This window comes from Anser cygnoides, chromosome 8 (assembly GCF_040182565.1).
Source record: "Anser cygnoides isolate HZ-2024a breed goose chromosome 8, Taihu_goose_T2T_genome, whole genome shotgun sequence".
Classification (NCBI taxonomy): Eukaryota; Metazoa; Chordata; class Aves; order Anseriformes; family Anatidae; genus Anser; species Anser cygnoides.
In genome coordinates, this window is record NC_089880.1 from 22,598,590 (window position 1) to 22,619,438 (window position 20,849).

Below are 20,849 nucleotides of genomic sequence, written 5' to 3' on the forward strand. Positions count from 1 at the left end.
TACCTGAGCACCACTGCTTTTTGATCATGGCAAAGGGCCAGCAGAGTGCGAGCAGAGGGGGGAAGAGAAGGCTACAGTTCAGCCGATGGCTCTCTTTCTGTGATGGTGGAAAGTATAGTCAAAAACGGAAACTCCACTGGAGACTGGGACTTGGTAAAAGGCTGCTGCTCTTTTCTCCTCATATCTCACTTCTCTGCTGTAGCTGAACTCTCCGACCTCTGCTGCTAAGTTAGACAAAGAGAGACTTGGAGCTGAGCTGCTGCCTCGCTCCCTCCTGACTTGGCCTTACAGTGCTCAAAGATCTTGTTTTTCATTTCAGTGTTTGCTAAGAACTTCCGCGTCAACGCCGTCATGAAAACGTCTGTGCTGCTGAGCTGGGAAGTGCCTGACTCCTATAAATCTGCAGTGCCTTTTAAGGTAAGGGTGGGATGCAGAGGACAGGGAGCTCCTCCTGTGGCACTGAGCAGCGCAGTGGAAAGCAGACCTACTGCATGATGTTTTCAGGCCATCAGGCAAGAGACCAGCAGGGCAAGGTCACGTTGCTTGCTGGTCTGGGGTCTTGTGGAGCCCAGATCTCCAAGCCCAGATTAGGTACCTGCTCATGCTTTTGAGCACCCGCATGGGAGCCATGGCACAAAGCAGGGCACACTGCTGCTTACTTTTCCTCCTTTCACCCTTCTTAAGGAATTAGAAGGTGTTACAATTCTCTTGATTTCTTTCTCTTTTGATCAGTTACAGAATAGCCAGGAAGCAGCTGCTGCTCATGTTAGTAAAGAAGAGTGAACAATGTTGGCTGAAGTGCACCAACAGAAAATGTCAAGGAGGGAAGGCCTGTGCTGGGCAGGGGGCAGTCTGAGAACTGGGCTGCCTCAGGAATCATAATATGTATTTCTTGCTTCTCACCATCCAGCTAGAAACTTGTCTTGTCCATGGGTACTTTTGTTAAGTGTGCACTCTCCCCTTCATAGTGTCCCTGAAACTTGCAGTGTGCATTTTCTAAGAGGAGTGGTCTCCCCTGGTCCACGACCAATGTGTAGCTGGTGAGCAGTTGCACTGGTTGTTCACACAGTTCCAATCTGGAACCCCACAGGTCTGGATGTAGCATCATCCACCAGGCTGCAGACAAGACCAGTGACCCAGTGTCTTCCTGCTCTCGTTTGTCCCGCAGTTTGGATCACTGATGTGGGTAAAAGACACAGACAGGGTGGAAATTTCTGCAGATCCCAGTACAGCTTCTCTCCCTTAGGGGAAGAGACCAACATGTCACATTGCTAATCTTCCACCCAGTCTCAGCAGCTGTCTGCTGCCTCTGCTGAGGTGGCCTGGGCTGGCAGCAGCATGCTTTCCCTTCCTCCTTGCACATGAACTCTGCCATGCTGTGCCTAAAATGCAAATTCAAGGCCTGCATGAGCCGTGGAGGAGCCATGGCCCGGGGAAGGGGAGGAAGATCTGGTGCTACATCCGTATCAATCAATGTGTGTGAGCACCTCCCCTTCCTTATTGCTAATTCTCCTTGTCTAAATCCTAAAGTTAAATTACCGTGATCAATAGCAGACACTTGTTAATATGTAGAGTTCAGCTGAAGCAGATAAGGCTTTTGTGAAGACCTCATGGCATTCAAAGCTTTCCCAGGTGTAGGCTGCATTAGGATCAGCACTCAGATATACGGCCGCAAGGAACTTCACCAATCCTTGTTACTTTGCACTCTGCTGAAGAACCAGTCTGCTCCACCTTCCCTTATTCTTGTGGTACAAAGCCCACAGCTCTGTCTGACAGCTCGCTGCGAGGAAGGAACGGGGTGACCTTTGGAGCGTTACTAATGCGTAAGGATGGTGGGTTGGTTGGAGGTAGCCAGGATCAGGCACGACACCGATTTCTTGTCTCGGCCTCATAGCTGCAGCTGCTGACACAGACAGTGAGTCAGGGTCTGCCCCTGCGGTGGGTTAACCCTCGGATGACACGGGAGCAGATGGCATTAGCACTTGCTGGTTGAAGAGCAGTCATGCAAACAAGAGTGTTACAAGGATATTTCTCTAATAGTGTCTTCTTTCTATTAATATTCCCCAGCTTGCAGACGCATATGAGCGGAGGCCAGGAGCTAAGAGGGTCAGCTCCAAGTCACTGACTGTGCCACTCGAAAGAAATCCTTAACTTTCAGGACTTGGTATTTTTATAAACAAGGTTCACCTCTCTCCTCTAATTCAGGCACACGGGATGCTGAGGCCAGAGCCTAATACTGTAACTAGCATAGCATTTAAATCTCCATGGGAACAATTAGTATTATCTACACTTGATAAACAGTCTCACGCTAAATCTATGTCCCAAAGGGTGTCATATTCTACTTTAACAGATTTAATTAAAGTAGATATTGTTCTGACAATGAATAGTGAGGCACAAGCAGGACTGCTGCTGTTTTTTTATAGAGGGTGAGCTGAGACCTTAGGAAATGTTACTGCTACCAAATCAATAATGAAGGTTTTCGTTCTCTTCAGGGAATTTTCAGTTTCTTCTGGTCCAGGAGATAAATTCCTTGTAAAATGTTGCCCAGCCTTTGTGGTGGAGCAGAGGCACCATTCCTTTTTTGTTTCAGCATGCTTGTAGAAAGGCATTCTGGAGCTTTCATGGAAAGTGTAAGACAGATGTGACCTTCTCCTTGGGGAAACTGCACTTCCCTGAGACATTCTTCAGCTGAAGAGCAGGATGGAGGATATATTGGTTGAAAGCAGCATCACAAGGTGTTGTACAAATGGGGAGTAGCACATTTTCCAAATGGTAATGGTGCAGGTTCAGAAATAAACCCCAAGAATCCTGGGCAGTGCTTTCTGGCATTGTGCCCTGTGGAATGCAGCAAGTACTCCTTCCCCCCCATAAAGTCAACTTTGTCTGCTTCTCCATCCAGTAGTTATTTTTCTGCAGTATTGCACACTACATGTCTTTTCACCTTTTAGTTCAATACATTCTTTGCTACCTTGAAATGAAGCAGCAGACCTTCAGCAGTGACATTTGGACCCACCTAGCTTCTAGCTTTGCAAATTCTCTCTTGTGAGTAAGAGCAACACAAATGACATTTTACAGCAATCCATGGGCTAGTCAGCAATGTTTGGCAGTTCAGAGCCCTTGGGCCAAATTTGCTGCTGACTTAAGTAGTTACCAGTGGGCCATGATACAACCTCTAAATAGTGTTCCTGCTTGAGCTCCCAGGCATCTTCTGCTGCACGCGAATGACTGTTTCTGAGCCCTTACATTATTGTAAGGTTTGTGTAGAGACCTTACCTAATGGTGCATAACATTTGAGAAGACAATGTGTTATGGCAGGTGAAGGAATGTGGAACTGCTACAGCAACGGTGAAGAAAGGGGAGGGCAGAGAATGGTTCGGGAAAGCATTGCAAATGCTAATTTCACTGTCTTTAGACAAAAATTTCTGTGCATGGCAGTGAAAATCATCATCTGGTGTTGGAGCTGAATCAGGGACTGTGTCCTGGCTGGTTCCAAGGCAGAGCGAGCAGGGAAACACTGAACTGAAGTGCCTGACCATCTTTTTGGCCTCCGCTTGCCCCAGGAGAACAGCTGTGTCCCCAGCAGATGCCTCATGCACAGGCAGTTGGTGAGCAAGTGTCTTCCCTAGAGCACAAGCAGAAGCAGTTGGTGATGCCTTTATTAGGGAAAGCTCCATAATGAGAATTCTCTCATCTGAGAGGCAACGGAACTCATCGCGGACTTTGTGTCATTCCAGCGTAGTTATTAATGTTGGAATTTTGGTTTTGCTCGTCTGTGTTGGAGCAAATGAGGTGAGGTCCCGCTGCTCCCCAGGACAGCTTAGGACCTGCTCTTGTCTGGACTATCTGGACCTGTACTGCAGCACTATCGTTGCAAGGGGTCAAGCTGGGACAGACAGCAAAGCTGCTAAGGTAACGTGAGGTCTGCTACTCCTGTCTTGGTTGTGCTGACTTGTGTGGCAGAGCAGGGCGAAACCTGCCGAATAATTATTTGATATCCCAGTGCTACAAGAGACATTTCTTCATTTTACCTTTTTGCATTGGCTTTAGCACCCCTCTGACACGCATGTCTCTAGACAAAGGGATTTAAAGCCCAGGAGAACATATCTAAAGGGGAGTCAGAGCAGAGCAAACTCCTCCAGCCATCCTACTTTTGACAGCCTTTACTGCACGTGGGGCATCTAGCAGGGGCTTTGTCCCTGCAAACCTCTACATTATTTTAGTACTTAGGACTTAGTTTTGCAGTTCATCCCTGAAGACTGAAACACATCAACAAACAAGGGGGATTCTCTCCCCTCCATTTCTGGCTCCTCAGTGCTGCTCTGCTGGGAATCCCTTCTCAGATTGCGGCACCCTCAGGAGCCAGCAGCACAAGAAATGGGGCTCCTTTTCTATCCCAGCCTCTATGCAAAGTGATCAGAAGAGGATCTGAAGCATGTCATGGCTAGCTGTTTGGATAATACAGAAGCAGAGGTGCACTTCCCAGGCCTAGCCTGCTCCCTGTGCTCTGCTCGCTTTCGAGGGCCTCCCCCCACCTCCCAGCCCCAGCACTAAATACTAGAGCAGTGCTAATCAGCTGCCCTTGTCCCAGGGAGCCAGCAGCCTTCTGCAGATTGCTGCCACCTGCTAAAAAGGTGACTTGGAAGGAAAGTTCAGTCCCTCCCTTGCTGCCTGCATCAGCCTGAGCAGCAGGCTCAGCTGGCAAGAGATCTGTTTGACTTCAAGTAATTTTTCTTCCACGGAGCTGTCTTCTCTCTCTCAAGGCCCCCGTTGGAGAGAGCACGTTTCACTGTGTGGTCTCTGCCTGTGGCATGTAATAGCTGCCGTGGTTTAACATGCTCCAGCTCTGCCCTTGCCCGTTTTTGGCACATCGTGGCTCTGCGCCTCTGTCAGGCATCCAGCGCTCCCCTGCCACGCTGGAAGGTTGCCCGGTGGAAGGCAGCAAGCTGGTTCGTTGCTGCTGGGGCACAACCTCTGCTCCCGCCAGTTCTCTACATGCCGTTCATCTCTGCCTCTGGGATCTGTCTGAGTTTCTGGCTTTGCAGAGCCCGCACCTGGGGTTTTGGGGTATGGGGGTTGTTCTAGCGATAGCAGGATGGAGCTTCCCAAGGCAGACAGCGCCCACGGCTGCCGCGCCTTGGGCAGGGGTCGGTGTATCTGAAGCAGGACGAGGACAAAATGTCGTTAGCTGAGGGGCTGGCAGCCTGGGCTGCAGGGGGGCTATGCATGGGGGGGGCCACCCGCTGCCCCGGGCCGCCGGTGGCCCTGCTCTGTCCTGCCCGCAGCCCCTTGCTGCAAGCGCGGCAGCGAAAAGCAGCGCGGGTCCCCTGCGTGGCACCAGCACCTGTTGTCATGGTGACGGGCGTCACACCTGCGGAGCCGCCATTTGTTTCGGGTCCCAATTTGCGAGCCCAGCGCGGGATTTGTCAGCTCGTCGGCGAGGCACGAGGCACGTAACCCCCCCCCAGGTCACCTTGCTGGGAGGGGGAAGCTCTAAGCTCCGCACTAACCGCTCCATCAGCTGGGAGGCACGGGAGCAGCACCGATGTAAAGCAGATGGGATTTTACACCGAAAGCATATTGTGTGTTGTAGCCTCGTGAGACGAGGAACAAAAGACCCGTTCAAATCCGCGCGGGGGCAAAACACAGCCATCTGCAGCCCTTCCCCGAACCGGCGCCGAAAGCAGCGCGCGTGGCACCGCTGGGCTCCCCGCTGCCCGCCCGGGCTCTGCCCAGGTGCCCCCTCGCCGCCCTGCGGAGAGCGCGGCTCAGCCCCCTGCCAGGGGCTGCTCTTCTTTAAGGCAAGATTTATGGCTGTTTACGAAGCGCAGGGTGGCTGAACCACCTGAGGGAGGGCCCGGAGCCAAACGGTCGGCTCCGCCGCTGCTATTTTGAGCGTGAGTTTTCATCAGCAGCTGTCGGCTGCATGAGCGTGTCCTCTTCCCCATTTCAGATTCTGTACAACAGCCAGAGCGTGGAGGTGGACGGCCACTCGATGAAGAAACTCATAAGTGACCTCCAGCCAGACACGGACTATTCTTTTGTGCTAATGAACCGCGGGAGCAGCGCTGGGGGGCTCCAGCACCTCGTCTCAATCCGCACTGCGCCTGATGTCCTGCAAAGCAAACCCATCGCCACAGACAAGTACATCCAGGAGGGAAAATTCACGCTCAGCCTTCCCAAAGTCCAGACGACCGTGCCCGTTAGGTAGGTGCTGTCCCCAGGTGGAGAAGGCAGGCTGGGGGGGCTGGAGATAGGGAAAAGCACAGGGCGAGTCTCTGCCAACCAGTCGGGATTGTAACCTGGGAGGGAATTTCAGAGCAGGCTGCTGTACAGAGCCAGGCGTCTGCCCATAACGTGGAATCACACTGCTGGCTCTTCCTGAGCAAATATTTATGTGCAATAAAATTAAGACAATTCTCTGACAGTTTGCCCTTGCCCTGGTGGGTATACTCCAGATGCTACCAGCAAAAACACAGTTGAGGATCAGGAGGGACTTTCTCTGACACTGTATAATATCCTTTAAATAAATAATGCCTAAAGCCTCAAGGAGATTAAAAAAGCGAGTTTGTAGAAGTCTTATTCGTTACTGTGGTATCCTTGTGCTGAAGCACAATTCCCCCAGGGTTCTTGCTACAATCCGATTATATAAATGTCCTTCTCGCAGCTCCTACACCACCCTCTGGAGCACAGTCTGTAGATCTTCATTAACCTAATGAGCGCTAACAGGAGTGTTCTCTTCTCTGGTGCAGCTGGAAAGCTGGCCTCTTCCTCACTGAGCCCTTCCACTGCTTAGAGGGCAGGGAGTGCAGCAGGTCTTCTCGGGGAGGGGTATGGCACGTGTTACTCGGTGACCTGCTGGAGAGATGTCTTAGGGTCCAGTGCTTATGCTGTCCTTCCTTCCCAGGTGGTACTACATCGTGGTCGTGCCCGCGGATCAGAGCACCAGCAGCCTGACTGCTCGCTGGCGGACACCTGATGAGATGGAGCTGGACCAGGTAGGAGTCCGTAGCAGCTGCTGTAGTGGAAGGGGCTCCCAGCGCCTGGCACGCTTTGCCCAGGCCTCCTGGGAGCAGCACAGCTGCACCCCAAGATGCACACTCACCCCAAGATGCAGCTTGCCCTGTGCAGGAGTCCTGCGACACTAATGGCACGGTACATGTGCAGGTGTCAGGAGAATCTCATGCAAGGGGTTTGTGGGCTCTTTCTTCCTCACACACACCATCCACCCAAAGTAATTAGGAAAAATTCCAAGAAATCACGCGCACAAATTCACAGAATTCACACGCAGGTCCATTAAGAAAAAGAAAAAAAAAGTTGTAAGCTTTAAGCACTGAGAAATTACAAAGTGTTAGAAGATGCAAGTCAGCCCTTGCTTATCATTAATCTTTAATTACGTGATTGCACAGCCTTTTCCATGGGGTCCCAGCTCATTCCACGTACGGGTGGATCTGTTCTGCATGTGAAGCAGAATTGTGTGATGACGAACCACCAGCCATAGGCCTCCTGCATCATTTCTTTGCAGAAGCTGGAAGTTGTTACAAGAAAGAGAAGACTGGGATGAGAAAGGATGGTTTGATTTTGTGCGTTAGATAGTTATAAAGCTATCCAGAGGACTGTTTTCTATCTCTTATTGTTTTACTTAGACCTGGGCAATGATTTAAAACAACTTTTGTATTAGCAGCCACTGTCTTGCTTCTTTTTGGAGTGCTCAGTTTGAGATCCTGGAGCCTTAGTTGCAAAGCCTAAGCATCCCCAGCTGCAGAGAAAGTCGATAGCAGCTCTGCTGGATACAGTCAGTGAAGTAAAAAATGCTGAGTTTTCTTTAAAAACAAAACAAGCTTTTCAATTTGACATTCAAAATTAGTGGACATTTTTTTCATTACTGTCCCTGTGCCTCTGTTCTCCATCTGTAAAATGAGGATAATCGCTTTCATCTCACCTCATATGGGTGTTTGGAAGATAAGATCGTTAATGTTTGTGAAGCACTTGTAATATTACAGTGATCAGCACCATAGAAAAGCCCACGAGGAAATTATTAATTTTGTCTTCAGAGCTGGGTTTGAATAGTAAGCAATAAACAAGGCCTCAGGCTGCATAATGCAAAGAAGAAAGCAAAATATGGAATAGCTGCTCTTTGATTAAGCACTGTCTGTCCTGTGTATTGAGCAAAGCAGGGGAGTTACAGAGAAGACAGTATGTGACCATGTAGTCAAGGATCGTAACATGGTGCCCATATATCAGGCAGCTGAATTATTTTTGCCTGGGTGCTATTAGTTCTGACATTTTCTACTTTTTGAGGATCTGAACTGTGCAAGCCTAGCATTCCTTTGGTGCAGACTTCTGGCGTGTTACGTGTAGAGGTGGCAGCAACATCCAGCAGCCTCAAGCACAGCTGGAGCCCCGTGGTGTCATACACATACTGCTGTGCTTTCTGCCCCCAAAAACTCAGCTGTAATTTCAGCCAAGACACAACAGGGGAGCAAACGCCACCATCCAAAGGCTATCTTTCTGCCTTTTCCCCCATGCTTTCTCTAACATGACTGTTCATGAGAGGGCAAGGATGGACTGATGAGAGGGAAGAGGAGGGGGTGCCTTGCCTAGCTCTCACGTCAGAGGGAGTGAGCTCAGCAGCACAGCTTTGTGTGCACGTCACTGTCCCCAGCCCCAGTGTAGCACTGACATTCCCTGCCTGCCCTGACAATGCTGCACTGATACATTCGTGTGTGAAATGTATTTCATGCCTCTTTCTTCATTTTAAATTAGAATTTCTGTTCCAAGCCTGGTATTCGTTTTTATTCATTAGAAAAACATTTTTAAACATCTGAGAGTCTTTCTTAGCAGTGTAATTGAATTTTTGTGTGTTTATATCCTTTTTCATGAATTTGTGGCTGACTATGAAATTTGCCATTTTTACTCCGAACATCCCATGAAATCTGTTATCACTCTGTGATTTACACAAAGCTCTGCCTGCAACCCAGCAGCAGGTGAAATATCGAAGCACCGACAGAAGGGAAAGACACAGCAAGTGTCACTTCTTCCCTCTACATCAGCATCAGCTGTAATTCACGTCCAGTGGCCATAGAGAATGTGAGTTGCTGTCCATGCCAGTATTTGGGCCACAAAATACAGCCCGGTTCCCTTGCAGCCCACTGGGATGCGCTAACTCTGGGTGTCAGCCGGGCTGCCACTCACTGTCAGCATCCCAGGGCTCAGGGCTTGCCCAGAACCAAGAGGTGCTTGCAGTGAGGGTCTGCAGATGGGTGCCCCAGCAACGCCTAAACAGACACACATCCCTCTGGCTTCTTGTACCATGTCCAGATCAAAACCAGTGTTTTTTTCTGCCTTCCCTTCCTCCCTGCTGAGTCCTACAACTGGTAAGGGAGCAGCGCCAGGCGGTGTCACGCTGGGCGAAGCAGTAGTGATGCACCTTGTTTGTCCCCAGCTGCTGGAGGCCATCAGCCAGGGGAGTCAGAGCAGGCGCCAGCGCCGCCAGGCAGACAGGCTGAAGCCTTACATTGCTGCTCAAGTGGATGTGCTGCCTGAGACCTTCACCCTGGGGGATGAGAAGAACTACAAAGGTTTCTACAACAAGCCCCTCTCTGAAGACCTGAGCTATCGCTGCTTCGTGCTGGCCTCGCTGGAGGACGGAGACACGGTAAGGGCTTCCTGCTGGGGAGGGAGGCTCTGCCTTTCCTAGCGGAGCTGAGGGAGCTCAGTGCAGGTGGGAGCCTGACACGTGGTTGGCATGGGGGAGTTCCTCATTCTGCTTCGGTTCAAGTAAATGCCTGGGGGAAACAGCCCCTTGAGACCCTGTCCTACAGAGTGGTTGCCGAGGCTCTGGAGGGAGCAGGATGTTCCCCCTGGTCCTTCTCTGGCCAGAATCGCGCTCCCAGCTGGAAAAGCAAACCTGCCTCCTGTCGCAGGGCTGGCAGCAGGGTGGGCTGCACACGTGCCTGCTGTGTGGAGATTCTCACTCCCGTGTCTCTCCTTGCTGGAGGCAAATGGGCCGTGCCTTCATCAGTAATATGTCACCAGGCACGCGGGGCCTGGGCGTGTGATGGGGAAGGGAGCAGCTGGTGCAATAAGCAGGGAGCAGCACGCCGAGACCTTGCATCAGTGTCCAGCTGTAAACAGGGAGGGCAGGAGTGGCGGTGGCAGTGGCTAGTGTGTAAATAATGGGAATAATAGAGACGTACAGAGTCCTTTGGTCGGCTTCCAAGCTGCGGCTTCCTTCCTCAGCCTCATTTGCGTGTAATGGCTCATTAGGGCTGGTCAAGTTCTTCATTACTCATCCAGCTCACGTGTTCTTGTGGCAAGATGTGCACGCTGGTGAGGGGAGGAGAGTCACAGATTAACAATAAGGTAAAGCAGAGGCCTCGGGGTATGCTGTGCTGGCAATCCCTGTCAAGAAGAGATGACCGTAACCAGATGATCCCAGACTAACATCGTCTCCTCCCTAGCACAGATCTGCCACAGCCCTCCGGTGAGCCACCAGCAAGCAGGGTTTTCACACTCTGCTCCTAGCTACCACCTTTCTGCATCCCCTGCTGCATCACACGCGTTTTCATTTGAAGCATGAGACACTCTCTGCAGGGCTGTGCACCGTCTCCCCCGCTCAGCTCCTCTGAAATTGCTTGCTGTGTCTCTAGTGTCAGCAGGCAAGTGTAGCACTAGGCTTTTTTAAAGCAGAGGTGGGGTGGGTGAGGCGTTGAAACACCACCTGTGAGATCAGGGGCACCTGCGCCTCACAGTCTGCCTTTGGAAATGCCACCAAGATAACAGTCCCTCTGATCTCTTCGGCTTGTGCCTTCTCTTGGAAGGAGCCATTTTTAATGTGTGCCTGCAGAAATGTGAATCTTGGCCTCCTGCACAAAGCTTTTGAGATGGATGCACGTTACCTGGCTGCACAGAGCGGCATCCCCAAACCTATTCCCCTGCCTTTTGCAGCTTGGCCTTTCTGGGCAGTGATGGGTAAAGCCATTGTGCCTTCCTTTCCAAGCAGCCCCCTGCCCCTACAAAGAGAAGCCCCAGGCCTTCTGCCCTGACCTCTCACCTTTGCTGGGGCATCTTCTGGTCTCTGCCATGCTCAGAGCTGTAGCTGGCCTCTGTTGAACCGGGCAGGTAGAAGAAGGCTGATGTGTTGCAGTGGTCCCAAGCAGATTTGCTGTAAGAACAGAGCTGAAGCAGGAGCCATCAGCTGTGGCAGGGTCATTGAAACAGGTTCTGGTAGGGCTGAGAAGTCTCACAGACAAAGCAGTAGCCTCTCCCTTGGCCCTGCAAGCCAGTGGCATCTCTGACCACTGATAAATCTGAGGAGAGTAGCTACGATGCTGCACCTGTGCTTGCTGCCAGAAGGATGTTACAGAGAAGATCATTTTCTGTGCTGCACACGTGTGTGAAGCCAGCCTGGCTGGGATCAAGGGCACCTCTGAGAAGAGACCGAGACGTGCATTTGTGTGACACCAGCATGCTTGATTTTTCTCTTTCATCCCCTCACATGCACGCAGACATGGAGCACATGTTTAAACTTCGACCTTAAAGCAGGTGATTTATAGATCCCTGGTCACCTCTTCAGCGACCAAAACTTTCGATGGCAAGAGCAGAGCTTTTCTAGGTCCCTAATGCAGGGCAGCAGGTGCTGCTCAGAAGCCACAGGCACTGAACTGATGCAGCTCTGGCCCTCTCTAATAGGGGCAAAGGATTTCTTTTTGCAGCGTTTAACCCTTCTGACCCAGCGAGGCTGAGCTGCGAAAGGACAACACGGCTACGTAAGCCTTAGCAACAGCAGCAGAACAAGCCAGGTGCAGGGTCATTTTTCTGCAGGAATGGTTTGGGTCTCTGCTAATCCAGTCTTGCTGGTGGGGCTAGAAAGCTGTCCCTTCAGGTTATAAATCACCGGGCTGCCAGAATGCAGAAATCTCTGGAAAGGGGCCTGTGAGCGTGAGCCCCTTTCCAAGGTCTGTTTATCAGAGCAGAGACACCAGGAAGAAAATGTTCCTGTCATTTTGTTCCTTGAAGAAAACCGCCTAGCCCAGCAGGGGTTTTCCTAATATAGCCCTGTCCTGGAGAGATGTGTTGATATCAGCACAGCAGGTATTATGAACCACTTAGGAATCATCAGCCAGCCCCACTGTGCAATTGGTTGGGATTCAAAAGCCTGTGATTTGGCTCCAAGAGAATCCAGGGCTGGCAAGTGGCTCTTAGCTGGGCTGCTCCAGTTTGGCACCTCGGGGCCAAGTCTGCTAGCCAGAAGGCTGCTGGCATGGGAATGTTTCACACCAGGAAGAGGCTGTTCCTGCAGTGTGACCTCTGCTGATGCTGAGGGAGGGAGGATCGTACGGTGTGCTGCCGGGGTTTGAGAAGCATCGCCGTTCCCTGCTAGCCAGAGGCAAGGGAAAACCTCTGTTTCAGGGATGTGGCTGCTGCTTTAGGCTAACGGATGCTTGCTATTCTCTCCCTCTCCTGCCGGTGCTGTTCAGAAGAGATACGCAGCCAGCCCCTACTCCGATGAGATTGTGATGGAAGTGACTTCAGCAAAGCAGCAGGACGAGCCAGAGATGCTGTGGGTGATGGGACCTGTCCTGGCTGTGATACTAATCATCATCATCGTCATCGCTATACTCCTCTTCAAAAGGTGAGATCTAGGCCAGGGCATTGCAGTTACAGCATGAGCATGACAGGAGGTGGCACCTTCGAGACTCCTTCCAGCCTTCAGATGGGGGGTGCCCTGGTAGACAGTCCTTGGTGGTCGCAGGGTGGAGGAAGGTCTCTACCAGCACAGCAGAAGGCTGCTTTATAAAGATTGCAGGACTGGCTATGCAGAAGGTAATTAATACCAGCCCCAGGACGCAGAGCTGCTTGTGGATTTTGGAGACCTCTGAGCAGTGGGACAGGGGAGAGCAGCAGCTTTGTCTCTAAAGCCAGTCTGACCACTCTGTTGTCTCACAGCTTGGATTTGCAGCACCAGGAACATCTGTAGTACCACTTACCTGCTGAAGTTGCCTGCTAGATGTCTGGCAGGTGCCCCCACTGCTGCGAATTTTGACAGGGGAACATGGTCTTAGTGAGAACAGGACGTGGATGTGACAGGCTGAAATCAGAGTAGGAGCACTCCTCTTGAGGCCCCTGGGTCCTGGCTGCTGCGTCCCTGCTGAAGCAGCCTCCTGCTCACACGTAGCAGAACAATCCTGCCAGAGCTGTAACTGTGGCGCAAGGCAATTGTTAGTCCTTGCAAGGAGCCGCAGGTTGTATTTGCATGTATCTGCGTAGCCTGTTCAATTACACTCGGTCATATTGTCTGTCAGCTCAGCTCCAAGGTTCTGCTCCTCCTGGACTCTCTATTTACTATTTATGTGTATCTGTAGCTTGGGGAAGGGAGCTGCTTTTGTTGTCTGATTAAATGGAGCTCTGCTGTGCATGTGCAGTCAGTGCCTTTCTGTGTCAGTGATCATCTCCTTTCTTCTGTTTCTGCTCTTCCCTGGATCTAGTAAACAAGAAAGGTACGAATCCATTTTATCTTCTTGTTTTGCTAAAATTTCAAATCTATTTCCCTGTTTAAATATCAAGCCTGGCACAAGTAAGGAGCATCTTTGTTTTTGGGAGCACGGGGCTTGCCAACACTGGGGGTTTACAGAGATTTTGTTTCTTCAAAGGCATCAGCCTCCTAGTAATTGTTAGCCCCTCACAGGCTGATGCAGGGAGATGGTTCCAGCCTAAAGACTTCCTAGATTGTTTTTGCAATTAAATTAAAAATCCAGAAGCAACAACAGCAGCAGTTATAGGTGCTTCTTTGTATTCTCAGTCGCTTCAGACAGAGCGCTGTTCCAGCAAGAGTGCAGGTGTATTCTTGCATTCTGTAACGAGGAAGCTTTAAGCAAATACCAGGCAATTGTAAGAAACAAAAGTGTTGGCTGATCTTTAAGGTGGGAAAATGGCCCCCTCCCCCTCTGCCCAGGGAGTCTGTACTTGGGCCCCACAGATGCTGCGTCCACCTTGTCTTAGCTCTGCTTTAACCCAGACTGGTGCGGGTCGAGCACCAGGAAGCAGCCCCAGCCCTCTGCTCACCCTCAGCATTCGTGTCCCTGCTGCGTCCTAGCCCACGCAGCAGCACCTCCGTGTCCAGCACCACCTGCGTGCTCGGAAGGATGCTCTGTTATCCTCCCGCTTTTCTCCCAGCGGTATCTGTGCAGCATATTCACAATTTCAGATCTACAATGGGAATGAACAGAACCTGAGTAGCAGTAGCTAGCTTGGGATCTGGAGGTTTGTTTAGCGGTGGCCCCGACTAGGCTAATGAGAGAGGCAAACATTAATTATATGCCGTGCCCATTCCCCAGCAAAGCTAGGCCACCTTGCTCAAGGGCTCAGGGACTGGCACACAGTAGCACATGGCACATCCTGCTATGCTCCTGAGAGGAAGAACAGCGCTTTATTTGTTTGCCATGTATTTTTCTTGCCTTCTATCAATGCTCTTAGTCTGTCGGCTCTTTTGTCTCAGTCCAGGCAGCTAGAAGGCTTCTGAGGTGTTGAGACACCTCTGAGGTGTTGAGAGTATTGTAAGACTCACAAGCTGGTCCTCCCCACTGAACCACCCCAGTGTCTGATGCAGCCACGGGCTACAGATGGAGCTTGCTCACAGGCTGTGCTTCAGAGGAAAAGCAGTTTTCACTCGTGATTTATGCACGAAATTTTACTTAATTTATTACCACTAGTGCCAGCCCAGAACGGGCAGGGGAAGTGATAGTGTCCTGTGCCTGCTCAGAGCATTTCTGATCATGGGTGGTTCAGGGTCACCACCGTCCAGAGCTGCAGCTGCCTGTGTGCAGAGCATGGCAACCCTCAGGGTGCTTTGAAATGCCTCACAAAGAAGGAGAAAGCAGACACTGACTGTTGCGATTTACAGGATGGTAAACGTGCTAGCGTTTGTGCAGGCTAGCAGCGGTGCAGCTCCCTCTTTCGCAGAAAGCATCAGGTCAGCAGAGGGGTTCACCATCAGGCAAAATCCAGTTTCAGGCTGTAGCCAGGAGACAAAATCTCTGCGTATTACTGCTGCACGCTCAGCACCTTGGCAAAGCACCAGGATCAGCACAGGCTCAGAAGAGCGTCCCTGTCCTGCTCCTGCCCAGCACCCTTCTGTACTGCACGGGAATATCCAGTGCACTTGTAACATACAGCGAGAAGTGGGACTGAGAGAATTGCTAGAAAGCCTGTTTGCAGTATTAGATTTTCCTTAGTATTCACTTGTCCGCTTCTTGATTGGATCTGTCCCTGCCTTGCCTGTGAATTCCAGCAAGAGCCTGAGGTGGTGGCATTGCTTTAGGCATAAATACAGCATGAAGAGACAACAGTGTATTTTATTGTTCCATTAATACACGCCTTGGGTGCCTTCAGCCATTCAAGACGTATATTAATGGCCCAATAAAACACACCCTGAAGAGCCTTTACACTATTATATTACAGTGTTCTAAATTTAAATACGTCTAATACGTGAGAAAAAAAAAATTGGCTTATATCCTTCCACTACAGGAAATAGTTCCTAGAGGGAGTACAAGGGAACGAGATCTTGCATCTGTCTGCTTTTTCTCTAGTAAACGTTATGCAGAATATCACATTTCAAAGTGTCTCACTAATCAAACCTCTGCCATCTCTGAAATACAGTGATTCCTGTTCCATAGGTGGGAAACGGGAGGCACAGAAGAGGATGTGACTTGCCCAGAGCCCCAGGGAGCCTGGGATGGAGCTGGGTATCTGGGACATGGGCACCCAGACTCCTTTCCAGGGTGGTTTGTGCCAGTCTGTGCCAGAGCTCACCTGCTTGTCTCCATCTACAGGAAAAGGGCACACTCCCCCTCTTCCAAGGATGAGCACTCCATCGGCCTGAAGGACTCACTCTTGGCCCATTCCTCTGACCCGGTTGAGATGAGGCGACTCAACTACCAGACTCCAGGTAGGAGCAGCAAACCCCCTCGTGTCCCACCTGCCCCAGTTCCCCTTCACCAGGTCACCATGACAGAGGGGGAGTCACAGTCCTTCCCGCAGCAGCTCTGCACCTTCGTGGTCACAGGAGCACAGATGGGGCTTAGACCAGGGTTATCCAGGTAGCCACCCTGCCTGCAAATCCTCCTCCCCAGCCCTGCAGGCACACAGGGCTGGGAACCCAGATGGGGGCAGCCCGTGTCTGTTGTGTGTCAGGTCCTACGTGAGGCTCACACACAGCCAGAGCCACTGTGATCGTTGTGAGCCAGGAGGAGTCCCCGTGCAGTGCTGGGAGAGCTCGCAAGCACCCACACCCACGTTGATCCCAGGTGCTGTGCTGGCTTGGTCCAGGCTGGGGCTCAGCGCTGAGCACTGCTGGTGTGGTGCTGGCCACAGGGGCCGCATCCAGGAGGGTTGGGGAGGTGGTGAGCTCTTATGCTGCAAGGGTGTCCCAGCAGCTTCATCCTGGGATGTTCGGTGTGCTAACTCTCCTGCTCTGCTCAGCTAAGGGTGAAGAGCTCCTTGCAGCCCACGCTGCTCCCCGGGCAGTGCTGCTGCCCAGTGAAGGGCACTGCTGGTTTCAGTGGCCTCAGTCCAGACGATGGCTCAGTAACAGCTGTTGCTTTCTGAATCTGACTGTTCACTGCAGAGCATCTCCAGTCATGCCTGCGCTGGCCTCTGGTGCCTCAGGCTGTAGCTGTTTGCCAGCCTGCAGAGGCAGCTGTACTTCCCACTGCAGAAAGGTCTCATGCTGCTGCTTTGTGTCTGTCTGTCTCTGATGGCACTGAAAGCACAGTGCCTGTCATTGTAGCGATCAGAGGCGGGCTCGCCCCAGCTCATTCAGAGCCTTTCAGAGAGCCTGAGTCCTAGACGAAGTGGAGGAGGGCTTGGGTTTTGTGATGGAGGGAGCAGTTCAGCAATAAATGAGGCACAGCGCTCTTCTAACTTGCAGCTCCTCCTGGTCTGTAACCTACTTTCCTTTTCCTCCCGCTGCTCATTCATCTAAGAGCTTTCGTCTAACAGGAGAGTTTTGAAGGGGTCATTTCTTGATGTAAACATGCTGCCTCTGGGAGGGAGGGCAAGCGGAGCCTTTCCTCTTGCCACTCACAGCGGCCTGGCTCAGACCCGACTGCGGTGGCGTGGGTTTCACCAGCGCATCTCCCTCTGTGCCAGAGCAGCTGCCAGAGGAATTACGTCTCCCAGGCAGGACCGATGGCAGCTTTTGTGGGTAGGATGAAGCAACAGCCTGGCAGTTGTCAGCCAACCTGGCACATTAATTGGCCACAACAGACCAACACAGGAGGAAAACACTGTAGGAAGCAAGGGAGGCACCTGCAGTGGAGAGAGATCTCAACAGGCAGATGACGGCAAGCAGCAAGAGATGTGGGGATCGCACACAGTCAGCAACAGCTCGCAGCTCCGTGGGAGGAGCGAGGTGTTGAACAGGGCACCTGGTCAATGGCCACAGTGCCTGGGCGTGGGGACGGGTCTCTGTGACATGTCCCACAGCCCAGGGACACAGGGGACATGTTGCTGTATGCTTGTGGTTCATGTTGCGTGGAGGAGCATAAGAGGTCGGGCACCTGCTCCCTCTCCAACAAAGAGATCGGGTGTTTGCAGCAAGGGCATCCCTTGCTAGAGCTGTAGGAAGGGTCAAGAGCTGCCATCAGAGAGAGGAGAGGTCCAGAAGATTTTCCTTTCCCACCTGTACCTAAGAATAAGCCAGAGATACCGGCTCATTTGTTAATTTTGCAGATCTCTCTGGAGAGATAAAAACAACCCCAGGAGCCCGGTTCACTGGAGGCAGCAGTGCCCTGCGATGCTGCCAACCAGTGCTCCCCACCCAGTGACAGCACCACGTCCCCCCCGTCACTAATGAGGCTCCGTGGGGCGGAAGCAGGTGTCCTGTGGCTAGAAATGACTGTTCCAGCTCCTGACAGGCTTGTACTCGTTAACGAGGAGGCTCAAAAGCCAGTGAGCCCAGCAGGCCCCTGCTGCTGCCCCTGTCACCCGCCGGCAGCTGGGGCGGTGCTGCGGGGGTGCGCTGACAAGAGGTGCTGGCCACTGGCCCTGCACGCCTCGGTAGCCGGCCTCCCTGCCGGAGTTTGCTGAGCAGGGAAAACCTTGTTTAATGCATAATTAATTGGGCTACTGTTATTAAATATTAAGCTTTCTCATTTTTGTGGTTCTTACTTCAGACAGAGGTTATTTCCCCTCTCTGCACTAATGCACTGCTTTGCTAAGTGGCTGGCAGGATACGGGACCAGGCAGTGTCCCAGTGTGCCATGAAGGGAGGCAGAATTGTGCTGCTGAGGAGCTCCAAGCGAGCTGGAGGCTCTGGGGCACCAAGCAGAGGTTGCTGGGGCTGCGGGCAGTCCTGGCCACCAAGTAGCACAAACCTCCCTGTACCCAACATATACCCACCCTTACTGCCTCCCCTCGGGCACGAGGCCCCGGCCAGCGGTGCGCAGTGAGAATTGGGGCTCTCAGCATCGGCTGGAGGCCTCTGCTCCCGCTCCCTGCTCATACCCACCCTGCCACTTGGCTGGCAGCATCAGAGTTAAAAGCCCTGCGCAGTTGGGAGGCTTCTGGTGCTGTGCAGGTGGTGCTTTCCTTTGCGTCTTCACCTCTCTGTCTTTCCATTTCTGAACCTCTGCAATGATGACTAAAGGCTAATGGGATTTCTGTTCTTGCCCCGTTTCTTTTCTTTGCAGGTGCCAGTGTCCCCAGTTGCCCGAATATCTCAAGTTAGTTTTAACTCCTGTATTTATCTTTTGACACCTTTTGCTTTTTCTTTCCCTTTCTCTCTTGTCTCTGTAATTTCTGTTTCAATGTCATGAAGGTCACCCTCACTCACAGCAGACTGTAGATCAGCAGTGATCCCACTTTGGGCCACGACGCGCGGGCCCCGCGGGTACTGCGTGCACGGCAGCGCAGCGGCTCCCACAGCACAGCACGGTGTGGCAGAAGGGGAGGTGCTGGGTGCCGGGCTGCCAGGAGGCTCCTGCGGCAGCCCTTCGCCTGCCAAGGGATGCAGTAATATCAGGACTGTGGGTGTAACTGCCCCTTTGTCTCTTCTTTGCCTCGTGAGCTTCCAGTTCACTCTCAAACAGGCATAAAAGTGTCTCCTCCCTGCTGAGTCTGGGCATCCACACTCAGGAATGGGAGAGGTAGCACAGGTGCTGCCCCCAGAGGCAAAGCCAAGGGCTTTGCAGGCTGCAGTCCTGCAGGCACTGTGAGACCTCGCAGCCCTCCTAGCCTGGCAGAGAGCTCGACCTTCTCTTGCCAAAATCCTTAGAAGATCATGTAGAAGTCTGGTAGTGTGCACAAATCCCATGCAAATTCCCTCTGCCTTACCCTGCACCACATGTGGCTGTTGTTCCACGTTCACCATAAGAGGATGCCGACTGCCTCTTCATCCCCTTCTGCTCCTGCAGCTCCTTTGGTGCTACAACACTCCTTTGACTAGCAAAGCTGAATTTTGGAGAGATACCCTTGAATTCTCAGCAGAGATGAATGTCTGCAGCTCTGCTGTGGTCCGTGGCTCTGCTGTGCTTCATACACGACCACACTGGGATAACCACATGCTGTGGTTATGTTTCAGCCTCTCTTCCTCCAGCCCCACACTTCTGCCTTGGTCCCATGCTGTTCTCCTCATTTACTTGCTCATCCATAACAGCTCGGCGCTACAAAGGCTGCTCCTGAGCTGCAGCCTCTGGAGCGCTGGCACCAGTGAGCGGAGTTTGCAGAAACCGGAGCATCGTCTTTGTGGGCCCTGCTCAGCCACCGCGGGCATCCTGGTGGCAAACAGGGAACCACCTGCAGGAGGACCTCAGCACAAGGCAGAAGAGGGATCCCTCCTTCCCCACCTGTCCGTGTGCTGTCCGGCCACCCGTGGATAGCCCTGCACTGTCAAGTGCTGGAAGGCTGAGCGCGTGGTGGATCAGGGCTCGCCTTTGTGCAGCAGTGGCAGGTGCTTTGGGCAGAGGTGTTAGGAGCCCTGCCGGGCAGCAGCTGCAGTGTAGCGTGCAGTGACACTTCCCTGTTATCACCTAATGACTTGTCACCGCTGTGTAAAATGCACGTACCCAGCCTGGGGACTGCTCCATCACCTCGGCGGCCCACCGCTGCCATCTGCGGCAGCGTTCAAGCTCCAGAGCCATCGAGAAGCTCCTGGCCATGCTCCAGCCCGTCTCCCTGGGTGTGAATCAACAGCTTCAGCCTATTAATAATCATTATTTCCCACGTGGGGGCTCTGGGAAACCCACAGAGCAGCCGATGGAGTCACGAGCCTTGGGATTTGGATGAGCCAGGCTTTGGATGAGGTGTTTCACAGCCGCGTTCCTGCCAATTCGCCGTCTCAGCTTCAGGGAAGGAGGTCGCGATGGCTGAGCCCTGAATCCCAGTGCTCGGTGGTTTGCACGTCCCAGCCCGGCAGAGCTGGGCTTTGGGCCCTGGAGCTGGCTCTGCCCCGGCCACTGGAAGGCCCTGAGCTGCCCGGCAGCGCGCAGAGCCTCTCCTCAGCTCTCAGACTCATGCCATCCCCGACCAGGGGAGCAGCAGTTCCTCCATCGGGTCATTCCCACCTTTCCCCAGCTCCCCAGAGGACAGGGCGATGCCCGCCCACCCGTAACGCTGTGCTCATACACTGGCAGGGGCTTCCCCTGCCACAGGTCCGGGCAAGTTTCTTTTTGGCTAACGCCGTAGTTAGGGCTAAGCAGGAGGATCAGCCTCAACCCTTGGTGGTGGTGAGAGTGCCAGAGAACCCCTGTGTTCAACCCCAGCCCGTGTGGGAGCCTGGGAATCACCCCGACAGCACCCCCTCGGCCCGTTCCCCTCGGGGGCTTGCCCGAGCCCCTGCCCGCTGCGTGGCC

General features: G+C 52.5%; 1 protein-coding gene across 13 annotated transcripts in view; it reads left to right on the forward strand.

The window, feature by feature from the left end:
* The window catches only part of PTPRF (protein tyrosine phosphatase receptor type F), a 371,288-nt gene that overhangs the window by 325,968 nt on the left and 24,471 nt on the right, over positions 1 to 20,849 (forward strand). For 9 of the 13 annotated variants that reach the window (XM_067001289.1, XM_067001291.1, XM_067001288.1 and 6 more), the window contains 7 exons: positions 320 to 417; positions 5,951 to 6,204; positions 6,905 to 6,995; positions 9,443 to 9,655; positions 12,480 to 12,634; positions 15,831 to 15,946; positions 18,690 to 18,722. In XM_067001289.1, coding sequence (XP_066857390.1) covers positions 320 to 417; positions 5,951 to 6,204; positions 6,905 to 6,995; positions 9,443 to 9,655; positions 12,480 to 12,634; positions 15,831 to 15,946; positions 18,690 to 18,722 — 960 coding nt within the window. The remainder of the gene's footprint in view (positions 1 to 319; positions 418 to 5,950; positions 6,205 to 6,904; positions 6,996 to 9,442; positions 9,656 to 12,479; positions 12,635 to 15,830; positions 15,947 to 18,689; positions 18,723 to 20,849) is intronic. The other 4 variants (XM_067001293.1, XM_067001294.1, XM_067001296.1 and 1 more) reach the window with 1 other exon arrangement.